The sequence below is a fragment of the Equus asinus genome, chromosome 9, assembly GCF_041296235.1.
Source record: "Equus asinus isolate D_3611 breed Donkey chromosome 9, EquAss-T2T_v2, whole genome shotgun sequence".
Taxonomy (NCBI): Eukaryota; Metazoa; Chordata; class Mammalia; order Perissodactyla; family Equidae; genus Equus; species Equus asinus.
The window spans coordinates 53,916,225-53,936,331 of NC_091798.1; the positions used below are offsets into that span (position 1 = coordinate 53,916,225).

Sequence of the window (20,107 nt, forward strand, 5' to 3'; positions counted from 1 at the left end):
GTCTGAGGAGTAGCCTGCATCGCGCTGGGAGGGCGCCTGGTGAGGAGCTGGAGAAGGAACGTTAGAGCAGAGACAGAGGCATGGAAAAGGACAGCCAAACTTGGTGTTCAGAACACAGGAAGGAGGGACCAGTTCTGAGAGGTGGCAGCTAGAGGGCCTTGGAGGCCAAGGTGGGAATCTGTATATCATTTTAAATTGGAAGCAAACTGAATGGCTTGAGCAAGGAAACGACTTGATATAATTTTTAGAGATTATGTTGGATTCTACAAGCAAGATGGACTATAAAGGGGGGCTGGAGTCCGAGCAGGGGGATTAGGAAGAAGGTCCTGCAGAAGTCCAGGCAGGAGACGATGGGGATTTGGACTATGCTCCTGGCAGCAGAGGTGGGGAGAAGTAGAAGGCTGCGGGAGTATGTGGAAAGTAGAGCTGATCAGAATGGCATCCAAGGGGTGCTCAGAATGACTTCACTGTTTGAGGTTTTTGACCTCACCTGGCAGCCATACCTGGGGAGACCTGGCTGGGGCTTACTGAAAGGTGGTAGAATGCCAGGTTTAGGGTAAGTGGCAGAGAACACCAGTTATCTCCTTCAATCCAGTGCCTCTGTCTTCTACAGAAAAGGACTCCTGATTTCCAGCTGAGCACATGACCACAGGAATAAAGAACACATTCCCCTGTCTCCCTTGAAGCTATATGTGGCCATTTGCCTGAATTCTGATCAAAAGTAGGTAAACAGACCGTATGTGCAACTTTTGGGAAGTTAAAGGGAAGGACTGTTTCCTTCTGATCTTTCTTCCTTCCTGTTGGCTGAATTGCCCACGTGTTGCTTAGACCTGGAGCAGTCGCCTTCGACCATGAGGCAGAGGCCTCATGTTGAGAACGGTAAAGGCACAAGAGCCTGGGTCCCTGACATCATGAAAGGATCACACCAGCCCTAGAGACTTATGTGAGAGAAGTAAAGTTGTATTTGTTGATGTCACCATTATTTTGGTTTCCAAGTTACTTGCAGCCAAATCTAATCCCACCTAAGCAGGGGATACAGCTGATCCTGCTAGCTGCCTACCCAATATTAACTCCCTCCTTGAAAAAAAAAAAAATCCAATGTCAGAGTGCCAACATGCTGAGTGAAAAACCTTGATTTCCCAAGTTCCCTTGTCATTAGGATGCCCATGTAACAAAGTTGTTAATGAATTGTATTATGAGACTACTGAGTAGGGCTCCTGTTTTCTTCACAAAAGGAAATAGGCTCTTCTTCCTGCCAGAAATGTAAAAGCAGTGCCTGGAGGGACAGCAGCTATGTTGTAACCAGAAAGATGAAAGTCACATGCGAAGGTAAAGATGGCAAAGCAGAAAGACAAAAGGAGCTTGGGACATGGATATTGTGGAACTGCTATATCAACTTGGACTGCCTGCCTTTAGTTTTCTTGCAATGTGAGAATAATTAATATCTTACTTGTTTCAGAAACCTAGCCAAGTTTCTCTTATATTCAACAAAAGATAATCCTGACATAAAGGAATCAATTGTTCAGTTTTGGTGATTTTAAGTCAGAGATGGCCAACAGGCAACCAAGTAAGTGGAGAAAATGTATAGGCAGCTGGATATGAGTCTATAAATCTGGGAGCTGGAATACATTAAGTGGTGTTTAGAGCCATGGAACCAGATGAGATGACACTGGGAGTCAGGCACAGATAGAGAAAAAGGGCTATGATGGGCAGAATCCTAAAACGTCCCCTAAGATCCCTGCCTCCCATGCTGTACATGCCCTGTATAATCCCTCCCCGTCCAACGTGGTGGGATAGCCACTCCCTTGATTGGGTTACATTTTACAAGACCGTGTCCTAGCAGACTGCTGGCTTTGAAGAAGTAAGCTGCCATGTTACCACAGGGCCACATGGCTAGGACTTGAGGGTGGCCTCTAGGAGCTGAGAGCGACCCCTGGCCAACAGTCAGCAAGAAGAAAGAGACCTCAGTCCGATGACTGCAGGGAACTGAACTCTCCCTAAATGAGCCTGGAAGAGGACCCCGAGCCTCGGATGAGATCACAGCCTCAGCGACACCTCGATTTCAGCCTGCTGAGACCCTGAGCAGAGAACCCGTAAACCTGTGCCCAGAATCCTGACGCACGGAGACTCTGAGGTAGTACACTTGTGTTGTTCTAAGCTGCTATGTTTGTGGTGATCTGTTACACTACAACAGACAATTAATACGATGGCCAAGGTCTGAGACCTCCACCTCTGAGAGGCAGGGAAGGGAGCAGGGCAAGCCGTGAGCAGGGGGTGAACCAGCACCAGTCAGGAAAGTGTTTCTAGAAGGGGGATGATCAGACTGTGCTGAGCCATACTAGGAAATCAAAAATGCTGGGTAAAGAAAGTGGGAAGCGGGAAAGTAGAAGCTCCTCTTTCAAAGAATGATACTAAGAGAGATGGAGAGCAAGGGGTGAACACGGGAGGGAAGCATAGGGTCATGGTGGGTTTTATTTTGTTAAATGAAAAATATTATAACATATTCATTTATTGACGTGATTGATCCAATATTGAAGGGGGAAATGATAATTAGAGAGAGAAGAAAAGAATTTATGTTGGTCTGTAAGAGAATAAATATATATCTCATCTCTACACTATTTGAGTGTATTTGAGGTATCTTTCAAAGAAGAACAAGACAAAAATGCTAAATTATTCTGTGGTAATAAGCTTATTAAGTTTCCCTTTAAACATAAATAAACTTCCATTAAAACTAATGAATCACAACAGTTCTTATATTTCAGAATAGAAAATCAACTCCATTATCTGTCTCTCTCTTTTTTTTTAAATCTCGAAGATACAGTACGGCAAACATTTTTCCTTTTTATTTATGTCAGGAGTACTGAGGAAGGCGATCATGCTGTGCGGGACCTGTGACAGCGTTTGTAGGTGAGTAATGAATTGCTTTAGATGAGAAGAGACAAACCCGAGACAATATGTTTCTAGTAGGGCTCAGCTGCTTACAAGATAAATACCCCTCCGCCACTCGTCTGATGATTAACTGTTCTGGCCAGGCTGCGTCCAGCCAAACGGCCTTTCTGATCCCCACAGATGGCCAGCAGATTCCATGATAGCACAAACATAAGCCTGACGGGACCACTCTGCTTCCTTTTTACTCCGTGAGAAGAGTTTACCCAGAACTTATTCCATACGGACCTGATGCGTATACGCTGGTTATAGTTACCATTTTCCACAGAAAGGAGCAGAAATACTTTCCCCAAGCACATGGAAAAAAGATGAAAAAGAAAAAAAGTTAAGGAAAGAAGTGGAGAGCATTTGGTTAAAATTCAATCTTTTACTCCATTTTGTCACCTCTGTATCCTCAGGGTCCCCTTTTGAGACACCACACGCAGTGCCGTATGCCTTGTTTAACCCCAGATGGCAGTTTTTTGGTTCTTCTGAAATATGTACTTCTTTAAATTAAATACGAGAACGCAATATTTTACTCAAGCCAAAGGCAGGCAAGAACAAGAGTGAGGATGGCTGATTTACGAAGGAACCAGCACCATCCTTCCCTGAAGGCTTTGTGAATAAAAGGACGGGATGGAACTGGCAGGAAACAGCTGGGGAGGTATGCAAAAGCTGCTTAGCAGTTTGCCAGGTGGGGAAGGCTTCTCTCTTCACACCCACGGTTTTGGGCCTGGGGAGGCGAAGCTGTCGTCAAGGACCACCATTTAAAGTGGTACATTACTTGGCTGTAGTGAGGCGTGAGCAGTGTCACTGGAGCATGGAGAAAGCACCTACAAGCTTAAGGCTCACCCTGTCACGACAGCCTGGGCCCAAGCTGTAGGGAGGGCACCCTATAACTTTTTTTTTTAAGGAAATTCTGTTAACAGTGAACAGAGAAGAACAGGGTGGGCTGTGCTTTGGTTTCAGCGTGGCGGGGGTGTCTTCTTCCCACCTAGGACTGGCAGAGAGGATGTGCAGGGGTAACTCGGGGTTAACCCGACAGTGAACTAAACTCCCACAATAGAAACTGTGCTTTTCAGCAAAACATTCCTCCAGTAATTCATAAATATACATAACGTTCTCCAAATATCCCATTTGCCAAATACTTATTTAATGCTTAATATGTGCCCAATACAGACAGTAAGGAAGATACAAAAGATAGGGCATGGTTCCTACTTAAAAAAACATATGTATATTTATATATATCTTCTAGTTAGATAAAACTTAGGGATAACTATAGTTTAATTCTCTCTTAGATGTTTTTAAGTAGAAATCTGTACTTTAAATGGAACAGGAGTTCTAAGAATAAAGAGATTAGAGAATAAAAGAAATTCACATGGAAGAAGAACTTGAAATGTTTTAGTTTGGTTTGAATGGATCAGAACTTAGAGCAAAGGACATCTGGCACGACAAAGACAGAGAGGCAGCGATTTTCATATACTGAGGTGAAGCGGGGAGACTGGCTTGACTTTTCTTAGGAGGAACAGTGAGAAATAAAGTCGGCCAGTAAAGGGGTTTGTGGTAAGCAGAATAATGATCCCTCCAAAGATGCGCATGTCCTAGTCCTCAGGACCTCTGAATGTACCACCAAACATAGCAAAAGGCGCTTTGAAGGTAGATTAAATCAAGCATCTTGAGATGAGAAGGTTATTCTGGATTATGCAGCCAGGCCCAATATAATTGCAAGAGGGAGGCAGAAGTGTCAAAGTTAGAGACAGGGGATGTCATGATGGAAGAAGTTGGAGTGATGTTACTGCTGGCTTTGAAGATGGAAGAAGGCCATGAGCCAAGGAATGTGGGCCGCCTCTAGAAGCTGGAAAAGACAAGGAAAGTGATTCTCTCCCAGAGCACTCCAGAAGGAACACAGCCTTGCCAACACATTTAAGATAATAAATGTGTGTTGTTTTAAGCCAGTAAGTTTGTGGTGATTTGTTACAGCAGTAATAGGAAACTAACATAGGGTTTAAGATTATTGGTCTTGAGAGTAACGGCCATGATTTAGTAGACAATATAGACTCATTTCAATGTATCTGAGCAAAAGAATAAAGAAGAAAATAGTGCTTTAGGAAAACTGATCTTTGGCAGAGGATGAATAAGACAAGGATCAGAAACAGTTAAAGCATTACTTACACAAAGTAGTAAGACTCTGGACTGGGATGGTAGGAAGAGAAAATGAAAAATTGAATGGTGCATATTATAGAAATTTGGAAGAATGAATCAACAGGACGTGGTGACACTGGATATGGAAGGTAAGAGAAAGGAGACCTCCAAGGTGTCGAACCCTGTGGCTTCAGGGCGTGTGACGGGGGGAGGGTGGAGAAGGTTGTGCTGTGAGATACACCTTTAAAAAATATAACCACACAATAGGAATTCTCAAACTTCTACAGGCATTAAGATCACCTGGGATGCTGGTATACCATGCAGATTACTGGGCTCCATCACAAACATTCTGATTCAATATATTTGAGATATAGTCTATATATCTGAGAAGTGTAGGTCTGTGCTTGGGATCCGGATCTGTGAACCCAGGCTGCTGAAGCAGAGCGTGCACAGGGCCAGCCCCCTAAAATGTTTATAAATTAAAATAAATATCATAGCCAAAATAAAAAGGTCCTTGGTGAAAAAAATACTTTCAGCAAATGGCTAATATTTTATTAATAGGCCACACTAACTAATGAGCAAGAGCAACTGAGACCCCAGCAGATAAATGGGAAAGCACACAAATAGAACTCCAAAAAGAGGGACCACAATCATAAACAAACTTAAGAAAGACCAATTAAAACAGCAACAAAGCAACAAATATTGCTTGCTAAATAAACAAATATCATTTTGGAGGTAATATTCAAAGCTGATGAGATGCTATGATAACTTCTTACTTGCTGGTTGCAATATAATCTGCTATAACCACTTTGAAAAAAAAGTAATTTGGCAATACTTATCAGGAGCTGTAAAAATCTCCATTCTCTTTGACAGAGAATGCTTCCTTTTGTAATCTATCTTAAAGAAACAGTCTTAAATATGGGAAAAAAATTATATGTAATGAAGGCTATCAATTATTGGAAGGTTACCATGTGATGCACACGATTTCACTTCATCCGTAAAACAATTCTATGAAGTTAGTTATTATTCCCACACTAAAAATGGGGAACCTGAGGCACAGAAAGGCCAAGTAACTTGCTCCAAGGCCTGAAAGGCTGGGAAGAGGTGCAGGCAGGCTCAGGAACATTCTGCTTCCACAGCTTGCACGCTTAACTTCCACACCACAGTTACCACCATGTGGGAACATGGTTAGCACAGCAGCATTTGTTTTATTAAAAAATGCAAGAAAAGAAAAGAAGGAAAACAGCCATTGTATTAGGATAGTAGAAATATGTATGGGTAATAACGGGTTATTTCCCCTGCCCCCAAACTTTCTGCAAGATTTAGGTCTATAATCTAAAAGCTACTTGAGGCAAGGAAAATAATGCATATAGAAAAAAAAAAAAAACTCCTAAACTTTTCCAAATAATAGACAGAAATCCTAAGAAAAGTATAAACAATTAGGATATTGGTTTCATACTTTAGTATCAATAATTATAAAAGTTTAGGAGAAGTAATAATCATTAAGAACTTTATTCAGACAACCAGATGAACTGTCAAATGGGTAATGTTTTTAGTTTCTGCCTCAGAATTAGCCTGATGATAAGCCAGGAGGCAGTTTGGTGTGTTTGTGGTACCTGGAGAAGAGCAATGCATCTGTTATTCTCAAAGTGAAAAGTACTTGTTAATAGCTCATGTACTATTTTAGAATTAACCTGGAGACATTGGCTAAACACTTTCAGCAAGTGAGAAATACAATGCAAAGTCAAGAAAAATCAGGTCACAGGCAACAGAGCAAATTCCATCCCCCAGAGAGATAGTTGAATATTTCAAGAAAATTAAATGAGAATAGATTTAACTGAAGTTAAAGGGAAAATATTTTATGTAAAAATGTAACATTCAAAGCGCATAAAAAAATTCAAATATGGAGGGGCCGGCCCGGTGGCACAGCGGTTAAGTTCATACATTCTGCTTCGGTGGCCTGGGGTTGGCCAGTTAGGATCCCAGGTGCACAGCCATGCTGTGGTAGGCATCCCAAATATAAAGTAGAGGAAGGTGGGCATGGATGTTAGCTCAGGGCTAATCTTCCTCAAAAGAAAAAAAATTCAAATATGGAAATTCAGAAACCAAATTCTAATAAAAGGATAAAGTTGTACAATGTGGCAGCAGGAATCAGTAAAGCTTATGTGTTCTGATTAATTTATTTTTGCCCATTGCAATCCTTCTTAACATATAATTTTACAGTTAAGATTACAGGTTATGCTTATTTAACACTCCACTATTATTTGTACTTAATTGTCTTTTAGAGTTAACTTTTTGCCAAATCTACTACAATTACAATGGGGCAAGTAAAGCAGACTTCTAGCAGCTCCTTTCTGCTCTATAATACACAAGATTAGATATGTCTCCCAACTAAAACTCTGCCCTTCAAAGCGATTTTTTTCTCTCTGTCCCTGTAAGGCTGTTTTAACAAGGCTGCTAAAAACATGCAAAATTGAGAGATGGAGAATTTCCACTCTCTCTAGTAGGCCTGATGATATAAGAATAGCAAAAATTATTAAACAGAACTGCAGAAAGTGAGAGAAAAGTCCTACAAAATCTGGGCATTTTTTCTGGCCGTGAATATCTAAGAACTGTGTCTAATCTCTGGGGAGGGTCCTCTTCTGCAGAAGAAAATAAATCGTCTTGGACAAGAGAACCGGGGAACGATGCTGCACTCCTGAGAAGCATGGGCAGCTTCTTGCTGGGCGGGCCTAATTGGCAGTCACCCAGCTGTGCCTGCGTGGACTTGGTCCCCTAGTATCTGGCGGGGACAGCTGGGCTGTGTCGGGGTCATGGAGAGCTAGGTGCTGAGCTGGGAGATGAGGAAGGAGGTGTGCGTGTGACAGTCTGCCTGGTCGACTCTGGGCATCAGAGGCTGGGCAGGGGTGGAGTGCTGGTTTTAATCTCACCGTAAGGACTTATTTCATGAGTTACCCAGCAGAAATCTCTCTAGAATGGGTTTTCTTGAGAAACAAGAAGCACAAATAGAATTGCTTGAGAAAGAAGTGAACCCAGACTCCAGGTGTGATTCTCTTTGAGGTCCCAGAGTTGATGCTTCTGTGATGTCGCCTGGCAACACCCGGCCTAAAGCTGTGCTCACCTGTGTTGTTCCTTTTGGACGTTAACTTGGATGTAATAAAATTTTAATAGGAGGATTAAATGCAAATTATCCCTTGCCATCCTAACAGAAAAGTGTACAGATAACTTAGAGCTCCTCTTTAAAAGAAAACAGAGGGCAAGTCTCACTAATTTCTCAGTAATATCCTGTTAAAGCTTTTATTCAATACTCTATTCTCCTGACAAAAAAAAAGTGGGAAAATTTAATTTTTAAAAATGCTAAAGAACTTTTAATACAGAGCAAGCACACTATCACATCATTTATATACTGACATTTCACAGAAAATCTGAGCTCTCTAATGAAATTAAAAGAATAGACGCTTTCTTAACATTCTTAGTATCTTCCCATCTAACTTCTTAATTAACAAAGTAACAAAAGTGAAGAAAATTGAATTATGGCATGCATCGTGTATGTGTGTGTGTGTGTACACATATGAATATGTATATATGAAAGAAAAAACGATAAAATTGCACTAACTCATACATGATGATTTTTCTGGGCAATCTCATAAGGTATTTCAAGTTATTAAGGTAATTTCAGCACCCCAATAATAATTTATAACCTGCGAAACATTACATTTTGGTAGAAAATAAAAAAGTATTCACTCCTCTATTCTCTACCAACCATTTAGCCAAAAACTCAGCTATTCCTTTTGCATTCGTTTCTTTTATCTAAGACTTTAAATGAAATGGATCTGAGGACTGAGACACCAGTCTTGTAGAGTGGCCTTTACATTCAAATGAAGGCCATGAGCCTCTTTTACATGTTCCCCAAACAGCGCTTGAATACATGTGACATATGTGTTATCTTTTCCAGGGACAAGTATAAGTTGATTTTAATAAACTTCTTCCTATAAAATGATCCTTTGCTTTTCATTTCCCCTTTTTGGAAAGCACATTAAGTATATTTTATGGATAAAATAGGGTCTGGGTCTTATTCTTTCTGAACCTATAATACCCAGCACAGTACACTGCAAACAGCTTACTGTCTCACATCTACTTATACAAAAGATCATAAGGAAAAACCCATCTACTCAGGAAGGCCACCTTTAAAGGACTGAATAATTTATTTTAAAAGGAAATTTACTTCATGGTAAGAGAAATCATACCATTCCAAGAACTATTAATGCTGTTAGGAACCACAGAAAGTAGTCTTAATGTTATACCATCTGCCATACAGATAAAAGGAAAAAAAAAGTTACCTTTTTGTGCAAGGCATGAAATTCGCTGTACCTTTTTTCAACAAAATGTTTTCTTCCGTTCATTAGCACTTCTATCTTAAACACCTAAGGAAAAAATTAAAAAGATTAATTTCACCCGTTCAAAATCCTCAATTGTCTGATGTGGTAAGTTTGTGACCATGATATATTTCATCCCTTTAATTACAGTAGCTGATCCCCCAAAACCCAGAAGGCTCAGGAGACCCTGGCCCAACAGCTCTGATTAATGAGCACTCGAGCCAAATGCTCACTAACAAACTGCATTATCCCTGCAACGTGTCTAAAAACAGTGGAAACTTAGAGGCGTTAAAATGCTCCAGAACTTTTTAATCAGAAAATGGTCCTCCCTTAAGATTATTTCACCAAACGCATATGATGATACTGAAATAAAAGCCTGACACGACAGTGACAATCTTGTAAAAATCGCAGGCCCGCAGCGTTCCATTATGGGTATTTCAATGACAGCAGTGCTGTGTCATCTATAAGACAATCATGCAAACAGTAGTGCATTTTAGGTTAATTTCCTCCTAACCTGCATATTCATCTCTCGTCTCAGCTGGGCTTATTCTGCTGTTTGCAAAACAGGGCAAATGTGGTCGAGGTTCATTTTCCCTGCATGATCCGAGTGACAGCTTGTGCTCCCACCTCCAGAAGGTTGAAAGGCCAGATGAAAAGGCTCTCTGGGTGTGCTAATTAGTAGGCACTAACATGACATTTTCTTGATTCTTAGGTCAGTGGGTCAAAACTGGGAACAAGGGATGAGAAATATTGTGAAATGCTCATGAAAACACAATGTTAAGGTGGGGTGGAGGAAGGACGCTTGGCAGGAGATGAAGAGAACGTGCTTTGTTATTTTCAAGAGTTTGTCTTTGACTCCTGTTTTGCTGAGCGAGTTTGTCAACACCAAGAGGAAAGAATATTGTTTAACTACTTAGTGAGCCTAATCTCCTCTTTCAATTGTCCTTCCGAAAAAAAAAAAAACAAAATTAAACTCAAGTCAAGGTCACGACACTAATGGGTGTTAGAACATGCTTACTTTAACTCTAAAAAGAACTACTTAGAATTGGCATATGAGACATGTTCTTTATGAAAATAGATCCCTGTGGCTCTACATTTCAGCCTTATACGTAAATATGACCCTTTTGGGAAGCCACAAATTATGTCGTCAAACATAAAATGCATTTGTATTTTCTGGCCTCTCTAAATCAGAAACAAAAATCTTCTGTTGCATGACAGTTTAAAAAACCTGCTTTTATTAAAAAAGTGGTAAATTTTTACCAATTTAATCAATATTTTATACTAACATTTGGTTTTTCAAGAAATCCCCCTAAAAAGTACTTTTTTTGGTGAATTAGTGAAAATATGTTCTTCTAAAAACACATGCATGTGTTTCAAACTTCCACATATAAGTACATTATCCTTTTAGAAAAAAATTCTGTTTACTAAGTCACTAAAGAAAATTCTTCTTCTTCAAAGACTGCCAGGAAAAGAATGAGGAAAACACTCTGAGAAACAGAAACAAAAGAAGTACAGCTTCAACTGGGGGTTTCGTTAATAGGATACAGAGGCCCTTTTTATTTTAGTGTCAGGTCCCAGATTTAAATCAGGACAATGTGGGAGCAACGAAAAGTAGTTTCCATCTGCTGAGCTGCATGAAATAAAGGAACTTATTTTCTGAGTCCAGTTACTTGAGGCTTCATCACAAAAACCACCACTAATTTAATTGGCATGTTTACTACAGAATCCATAGAGGAAGGAGAAAGTTGAGGACTGGGTAAGGCTCAACCTACTAGGTCACCTCTGAAGGTGCCATGTCTTGAAGGCCAAGGATAAGACACTACACAGCAGCTGCCTCATGGAATGTCATCTCTTCTATCGACCAGATGGTTCCATTACCAAGTTCCATAGTTACTTTTCACAATCACTAAATTCAGGGCGCGGGGGTGGGGGGTACACACACACACACACACACACACACAGGAAAGTGTGACAGATTTTAATTCTAATATTTTTACCATATTGCCATTTAAAAGATGCATAATATACTTAATATTAAAACTTTATTGTCTTAAATTCTGGCAAAAGGTCTTGGAAGGGAAGTTGATTTATCAGAATTTCCATGACAATGTGAAGCAAGAAATGGGGTCAATTTAATGAATCCTATTTTCCTGAATTCCATACCATACATTTTTTTTTAAAGAGGTTCTGATACGTGTTGTCCCTGCCACCTGGAAAACCCTGTTCCTGTTGTGCCCTCCTAGCAAACTCCCAGTAGCTGTCACCTGCCTCTAAGGTGGGGGCAGCACAGGATGATGCAGAGAAAGCACACAGCACAGTTTCTGGAATCCAGTCATTTATTTAACAGGTATTTACTGAGGGACGACAATGTGCCCAGGAGTTGTTCTAGGCTCTGGGGATTCAACAGTGAACAGACAAGAGCCCAGCCTTCACGAAGTGTACATCCTATCTAGAGAGGAAGGCCAACTATACACATATGAACAAATATGGGGAGATCAAGAAATAAGAGGCGCTGTGAAGAACGATGCAGCAAGGTAAGGAGACAGAGCCGGACAAAGGTGCTGTTTTAGACAGAGTGGTCCGAGAAGGCCTCCCTGAGCAGAGAGGTGGGGAGACATACAAAATCCCTGACAAGAGCTGAATGTGGCTGCCTCTGGAATTTTGGACTGGGAGTGGGTGGATAAGAACTATTTGTTTTTATTCCTGTTTTTTAAAAAAAAACTTTTAAGTTAAAGCCTAGGGCAGGGTGATTTCCACTTCTGCCAAGATGGAATAACAGGGAGCAGATTCCCCTCCCACTTGAAACAACTAAAAACCTAGAAAAAAGTATGCGGAAAAAACGGCTCTCAAGACATTGAACATGAGGAAATGAAGGACTGTGAGAGATGGGAAGCAAACAAGGTGAGCCCTGTGACTATCTCAGGCAGAGCCCTGGGGTCCCCTGAATTAGGGAGAGGGAGGTGGGAGTGCAGGGAAGCCAAGGTGGTTTGAGTTCTCAGGGCAGGGTATCAAAGATGAGTGAGCTACACGTAGAAAGAACTCCTGCAACCCGCCAGAGCTCCCCTTCCAGCATCCAGCTGAACCCCCATGAGCATATGCAACTGGGGAAACTACCTGAGGACAGAAAAAGATTAGAGAGAACAGTGCTCAGAGCTCACGGACAACTAGGCATAGTGCCTGTTCCCAAAAGCCAAGGTAGAAAACCTTATTATTCATGAGGCATTAGTTAGAGTACTCAGGAGGGTCTTGCCTCAGTAGTGGGACAAAACTAGCTGAAGACTAAAAGCTCTTTTAGTTTAGTGTAACAAAGCTTAAAAGCAAGACCTGAAGAGAGCAAACTTTTTCCAAGTAACTTAAATACATGTCAAAACAATGCTCAAGAATATTTTTAGGAACATAAAAATATCCAGCACCCAACAAGTCAAAATTTGTAAAGTCTGCCATTCAATCAAAAAGAAACAGGAAAATTCAACCAATAATGAGAAGAAAAACAAATCAATAGACATTGATTCAGAAATGACACAGACAATAAAATCAGTAGACAAAGCATTAAAATCATTATTATAAGGGACTTTCTTATGTTCAAGAATCCAGAAGAAATGCTGACTATGTTAAGTGGAGGCATGGAAGATATAAAAAAGAAGATGACAACAGGTCTGGGTCCTGTTGATGAAATCAACAATGTCTATGATTAAAAAAAAAAAGTGGGATTAGTAGCTGATTAGACATTGCAGAAGAAAAGATAAATGAACCTAAAGAACTTTGGACTGCAATAGAAACTGTCCAAAATTAAAGAGAGAAAGGGAAAAAACTAAAAAATAAACAAACAGAGCATCGGTGAACTATGGGACAACTTTAAACAGCAAAACCTATGTATAATTGGAGTTCCTATAAAAATAAATGTATAATTATGCATAAAGGGAGTCTTCTTCCCATAGTGGAGAGATGGGGGGCAGGGGTTGGGGAGAAAGACAAATGTATTTGAATGATCAAAATTTTTCCCAATTTGATGGAAGCTATAAACCCACAGATCCAAGAAGAATAATGGACCCAAGCACAAGAAACATGGGGGAAAAAACAACAACCATAAATCCAAGGCACACAATAATTAAATTGTTAACACCAGTAAGAAGGAGAAAATCTAAAAAGAAGGCAGAGAAAAAAAGAAACATTTCATAGAAGAGGAAGAAAAATTAAGTTTCTCAAATATTTCTATAAATAACCAAGCTTATAAGAGTGATTCAATGCATATATACTTACGTTTTAAACTTAATAGAAATATGTTCTATGTAAAGTACCATGTATAAAATAAAATGTGCTAAGGTCAGTTAAATTTTTAATCATTATTTTTAAAGTATTCAGGTAATTCTTGCCAGTCAAATGATAAGAACAGTAATAACAACAACAATAACAACAAAGACTTGTATAGCACTTAGCATGTGCAGGCACTGCTCCAAGCTCTTTACTCATAATAATCACTCATTTAATTCTCACAACAACCTCATATGAGGTAGGTACTATTATCCTCATTTTACAGGTATGGAAACTGAGACATGGATTAAGTAACCTGCCTATGGTAGCGCTGCATGCAGAACCCAGAGATCTGGTTCCTGAATCTGCCTTTTTAACCACTGCAAAATACTGACTCCCAGTGAACAGACTCCTCTATATAGTCCTATTCCTTGGGGGAAATAAAACACTTGGGTGTGAGAGAAACTCCACAAACATCCCGGAGGGAGGACAATACCCTCCATCCCACCTCCCTCCCAAGGTTCTAACCTCTGGAGGGCGCTTTGCAGGAACATGGGACACTTGGCAGGAAGCGGGACGGTGGTGGCGGGAAGTCATTACCTCCAACTGTTTGGAGCCTGTGCTCCTCTCAATCGAACCAGAACACTGATCTATATAAAAAGCATACACCTCTGCAGAGCAGGATACTTTTCTACGTGACCTCCTCTTGTTAGGATCTGCGTCCACACCACCCCCTCAATCTCCTCACATTGTGGTTCCAAATCTTAGCTCATGTGGTTTTTGCTATAAAAATTATATGTACTTATGGAAAAAAAATTTCAAAAATTCCAAAAGATATAAACTTAGAAGTATAAGTTTCTTACATAAGAGACTTGTGTAAGTCCTTGCTAACTCAAGAGGTATCTTAAATATCCTTTCAAAAATTGTCTATATAAATGTACGCTTGTATGTACACATGCATATGGAAGTTATTTTATTTTCTTACACAACTGGAGCCATATCACACAGTTCTACTACTTTCTTTTTTCTACTACTTTTATTTTTTATTGTATTTATTTAAAACATATCGGGCATCTTTATCCGCACATTCTGACATACCTCATTTGTTAACGGCTACATAGTATGCCTATGTACGACTGTTATCATACTTTAATTAGGACCCTAAGGAACATAATGTTACTGTACTAGCTTGCACTCTCTCTTTCTATATATATATATAGTGAAAAAATATATATATACATGTAGATTTCTGATGAGTGAAATGAGAATTAATTGGGTATATTTTGACCAGTGTGTATAGTGACTTAAGTTTCCATTCTAACTATCTCGTACAAAATTGCATAGAGCCCTAACCTACCTGTCTAGCCCCCTACTCTTAGAGACATCCTTGCCCTCAGAGATTTTTAGAAATCTCTCCGTATAAACCAAGGGAAGCTTCATGTAATTAAATAAACATATTAAGCTCCCATTTAGGTTTCCCTTAAAAACGCAAATTATACTGTTCATGGGACTAAATTCCAGCCACAGCCCTAGGAACATCATTAAGTCCTTAGAATTCAAATTGAAAAGAAAAATAAACATTACTTTAAAGAGAAGATTTCAATTTGTAAGCGTGGTTTTGATTACACCTTAGAGCCATTTTCCTTTGCGATCACATCTCTGAAATTACACTGGAAGTCAATGATAAAATATTTCAATATTTGAGTTTACACCCAATTTTTCAGAAATATTATCAAATAAAATAAACTTAAGCTAAAGAAGGACTTAACCCACTCCAGGTTGAATGGTGTCTGTCATCAGAAGCTCCTATACTTACAAAGTTATTCACTTCTAATCAAAGCAAAAGAAAAAAAATTTTTCTTATAACAGGCTAAAAATGTTTAATAAATAACTTAAGTGCCTCCCAAATACAGATGGGGATTCTATACACAAAGTTGTAAGTCCAAGTAGTTTGAGTCACTAAATTGTTATGCTGAGAATCTAAAATACACATGAAGGACAACTATCAGCTTCAAACATGACTTTTCTTATATATATGTTAATATTTATTCAAATAAAACAAGATGCACCAAATATTAACTGTAGGCTTGAAATCAATATATTCTCCTGCTTGAGTAGGAATAAGCAAGAAAGATACAATAAAATTAAAAAGGTTGTTATTACACTATAAAAAACTCTCTCTCTAAAACAGCAATTTATTGAGTGCCTGTTGGGGTCCAGGCTCTCAATAGGTATCATTCATATTACACAGTTTTTTATGAGGGAAAAATGGTAAGAAACCCTCTAATTATAAATTATTATGCTATTCAATGACTAAGTAAATTTACAGTTCAATAAAACTAGAGTAAAAATTTTATTTGTGGGGCCGGCCCAGTGGCGCAGTGGTTAAGTGCGCAGGTTCTGCTTCGACAGCCCGGGGTTCACAGGTTTGGATCCTGCGTGGGGACATGGCACCGCTTGGCAAGCCATGCTGTGGTAGGCATCACACATATAAAGTAGAGGAAGATGGGCACAGATGTTAGCTCAGGGCCAGTCTTCCTCAGCAAAAAGAGGGGGATTGGCAGCAGATGTTAGCTCATGGCTGATCTTTGTCAAAAAAAAAAAAAATTTTATTTGTTCCTATTCTGAGCCTTAAATCATACTTCCTTTCTTATAAGATATCACATTGATAAAGTAAGAAAGATTATTAACTATACTATTTTTGGTTGTGGAGAAGCTGCTAACTTTTTTCTTATATCTTTGAAAACATCTAAATTTCAGAAATCTCAAAATGTTTTTAAGAAAAAGATATATGGCTTGAAATAAACCACTGCTTAAGGAAAGAGAAGAATTCTCTAAATAACTACCACTATAGAACAGCTGTGTAAGAGTTGGGTGTGATTAAATTTGTGCCTGTGTATATATTCTTTTAATATGATTCTTCTTTGCAAAGAAAATTCATGATACCAAAAAGGACCCCCCAAAATAAGAAAAATCCCTGATGAAAGAACAAAAAACAAAAACAAAATAGAGCAAGAGCAAAAATCGAAGATAAGCAAAACCTAGGTTTCTTAAGCTGAAAAGACCAAAAGGGTTTACCAGATCCCAAGGAAAACAATATATTTTTTTAAACCACAACAATAAAAAAAGGCACTGAGAGTATACAGATGGAAGAAAGCAGGAACAAAGATCAGGATGATCCCAAACTTTTTCTCTGCCACACTAAATGCCTCTCCTGAAAAAGTGGAGCAATGTCTGCAGAGTTTTACCAGAATATTATTTTATAATCATCTCAATTATTATTCACATGTAAAGGCAACAGAAAGGCAATCTCAGTTGTGGGCAAACTCAGAACACAACCCACATATTCTTTTGGAAAAAAATTACTAAAGACGTAGAACTGCCGATGCAAAGAGGAATCAAAATTAAGAACTCAAAAATAGTAATATAAACGGCCAGCCACTGCTGCCGTTATCATCCCAAACTATGACCCAGGGAAGGAGTAAATGAATACAACAAAAGACAACATTACAAAGATGCTGCCACTCAGGAAGGGCTGAAGACGTCTCCAGCAGGAAGCATGCAGTGGTTTCATGGACATTTGGAGCCCGCCTGCCTTCTCACAGGGTGCTCTGTTACTCTCTTCTCTACAAAGAAAGGGTTTGTGGTTGAAGTAGCTTGGGAGATAGAGAAACAAAAGAATCTATACAAATCTATGGAAAACCGGGTTCAAAATTTTAGCTTCATATGCCTTCAAAGTCTGATGGTGAATGATCTTTAACCATTATTCTATATGCAGGCCAATTTTTCACCAAGAAGGGAAAGTGCTCTTTTCAGGCATGCACGGATGCAAAACTCGTGTGTATTATGTGCACATTCAGGAAATTTTCTTTGAAGATTTTTTTTAAAAAAAGGAATTCAAAAAAGAAGCCAAGAAACTGCACTTAACCTAGAAATAGAATAGGGGGAAAATCCTAAAATGGCAGCTTTGCAACCTAAAAAGTATTCAAATTAGAATAAGAAGCCAGAGGGTTCCAAGAAGAATGCCTTCAAAGAGGAAATAGGTATGATTAATACCAACTATAATTGAGAAGGTTTTAACAAAATTTACTCACTTTAAGTGTGTAGTTCCGTAAGGTTTTTCTGTTTGGTTTGGTTTGGTTTGCAGGAAAGGATTCACCCTGAGCTAACATCTGTTGCCAATCCTCCTCTTCCTTTTTTTTCTCCCCAAAGTCCCAATGCGTGGTTGTATATCCTAATTTGGTTGTTTTTTTTTTTTTTTGAGGAAGATTAGCCCTGAGCTAACATCTGCCACTAATCCTCCTCTCTTTCTGCTGAGGAAGATTGGCCCTGAGCTAACATCTGTGCCCATCTTCCTCTATTTTATATGTGAGCTACCGCCACAGCTTGGCAACTGACAGACAGACGAGTGGTATGGTTCCACGACCAGGAAACGAACCCAGGCTGCCAAAGTAGTGAGAGTCCCAAACTTTAACCACTAGACCATCAGGGCTGGCTCATAATTAATAAGGTTTTAATGATAGTGTCAAAGCATTTGCATTTTTCTTAAAAAACAAAGTGCTCAAAAATTCCAAGAAAACCAACCAAACAAAGCCATATACAATGTAGAAGTCCAAATATAAAGCAAAATAATGTAACAAAGTTTGGCCTAGTTTTAAAGAGTCTGTTTGAAATAATGCTTGAAATGTTCTCCATTGAGCAGTACAGATTTAGTAATTTATAAGACTACATTTCCTTCTCTACAGTTCCAAATACTTGATTATATAGTGAAAAAATAAATATATGTACATGCATATAATTATAATATTGGGAACAATTAATTATTGTGCTGTGTTTTTAGAATCAATCTATACAGCATAGAAGACAATTATTTTTACAGAACAGCTTGTAAATATTTTAAACCTTGTCAGTGTAAAAAATAATGGCATAACTAGCAGAAAATAGATGAATGGGGGAGGAATTGGGTGAAAGTAAGTAAACAAGGTACAAATGTTTTCATCTTAGTAACTGTAGTCAAAAGATACTGCTAAAAATTGGTGGATGAAGAAAGAGTTCAAGTTAACAAAGTAACAGAAAAAGTTATAATGTTGACTTTTTTATTGATGAAATTAAAATCACATACATAGTGAAAACTGAGTGTGAGGGGAGGGAAATATAAGGGTGGAGTGAACTAAATTCACATTTCAAAGTGGAGGAACAATAGAGATTTTCTAAGACTCCAACGTCAAAAAATAGCGATACAGGTACGTTATTTAGAGTCATACTTAAATTAACTTTTCAACTAATTTCTGGGTCTGGAAGGCACATTTTATTTTTCCTTACATGTTTACGTAGTGTTGGAATTTTTTCCAGGTACATGTATTACTTTCAGACAACCTAATAATGACATAATCCTTGCTAAATGTTTTAGTTTTAAATCTCTCTGGTTATAAAGAAAAGATTTTCTTGAGTTTACTGATATTTACAGCATGACAGGTTTTCGGTCTAAACCGTAGTACTGACTAATTTTAGCTGCAGCTCCTTCACTGATTATTTGATTATGAAAAGCCTTCATTTTTCTTTTCCTCTTAAGCTGTATCTATCTGACACAAAACCAATCTATCAATTCAGGGTGAGGGGAAAAATGCACTCGAATACAGCAGGTCATACGTGTTGATTGGCTAACACAGTTTTTCATTAGTTGCAATATCATGTAGCTTTGACTTAGATTTTCTATAAAACGTGAACACTGCTGGTTTCTTGCTTAACTGAGGTGTTGTGGCAATAAATCATATATTATGTTAAACAAGCATTCTGGAAGATAGATGCTTCTATGAGCTTTATTATTCTCTTTTATGACCTGCTTTGAAAGAATGAAAATAGATAAGTTTTTTCTGCACTACTTTCTAACTTGAGCAAATATCTAAATATTTTAGAGTCACAGTATCTTCATTAATAAAAATAAGTTGACTATATACAATATGCATAGAAAGGCAACAAAGGAAATCGGTTAAAATGATGCCTGAGTGGTAGAATTATAATTTATAATTTCCTCTATAATCTAAATTTTTCACCAGAGCAGATATCATTCTTATAATGAGAATAAAAATTAATCAAATTTCTGCCTTCTGAAGTTATACTGGAGTAAATATAATAAATGATTATTCATTTTTTTAATACAGCTATCAAGTTCTTACGAAATTGATTTACGTATTTTCACAGACACTTATTGAGCATCTGCCTCTGCTCATGTGCTATGGGTCATTAGTCCAGTGGGCTCAGCTATTCTCTGCTTCAAGTCTCACTCGGCTAAAATCAAGGAGTTGGTAGGGCTGGGCTCCCTTCTGGTGGTTCTAGGGAAGAACAGACCCCTGTTTCCTCATGGTTGTAGGACTAAAGTCCTGTTTTCTTGCTGGCTGTCAGCTGAGGGCAGT

The 20,107-nt window shown here is 38.7% G+C and overlaps 1 protein-coding gene across 25 annotated transcripts in view; it reads right to left on the bottom strand.

Moving 5' to 3' along the window:
* Window positions 1–20,107, bottom strand: part of SNX24 (sorting nexin 24) — a 140,949-nt gene that overhangs the window by 57,203 nt on the left and 63,639 nt on the right. For 23 of the 25 annotated variants that reach the window (XR_011505885.1, XR_011505884.1, XR_011505882.1 and 20 more), the window contains one exon: window positions 9,408–9,491. Coding sequence is in view for 21 of the 25 variants with exons in the window: in XM_070517522.1 (XP_070373623.1) it covers window positions 9,408–9,491 (84 nt within the window). In the remaining 4 variants the exon portion in view is untranslated. Of the gene's footprint in view, window positions 1–9,407; window positions 9,492–9,957; window positions 10,171–20,107 lie in introns of all 25 variants that reach the window. The other 2 variants (XM_070517508.1, XM_014859562.3) reach the window with 1 other exon arrangement.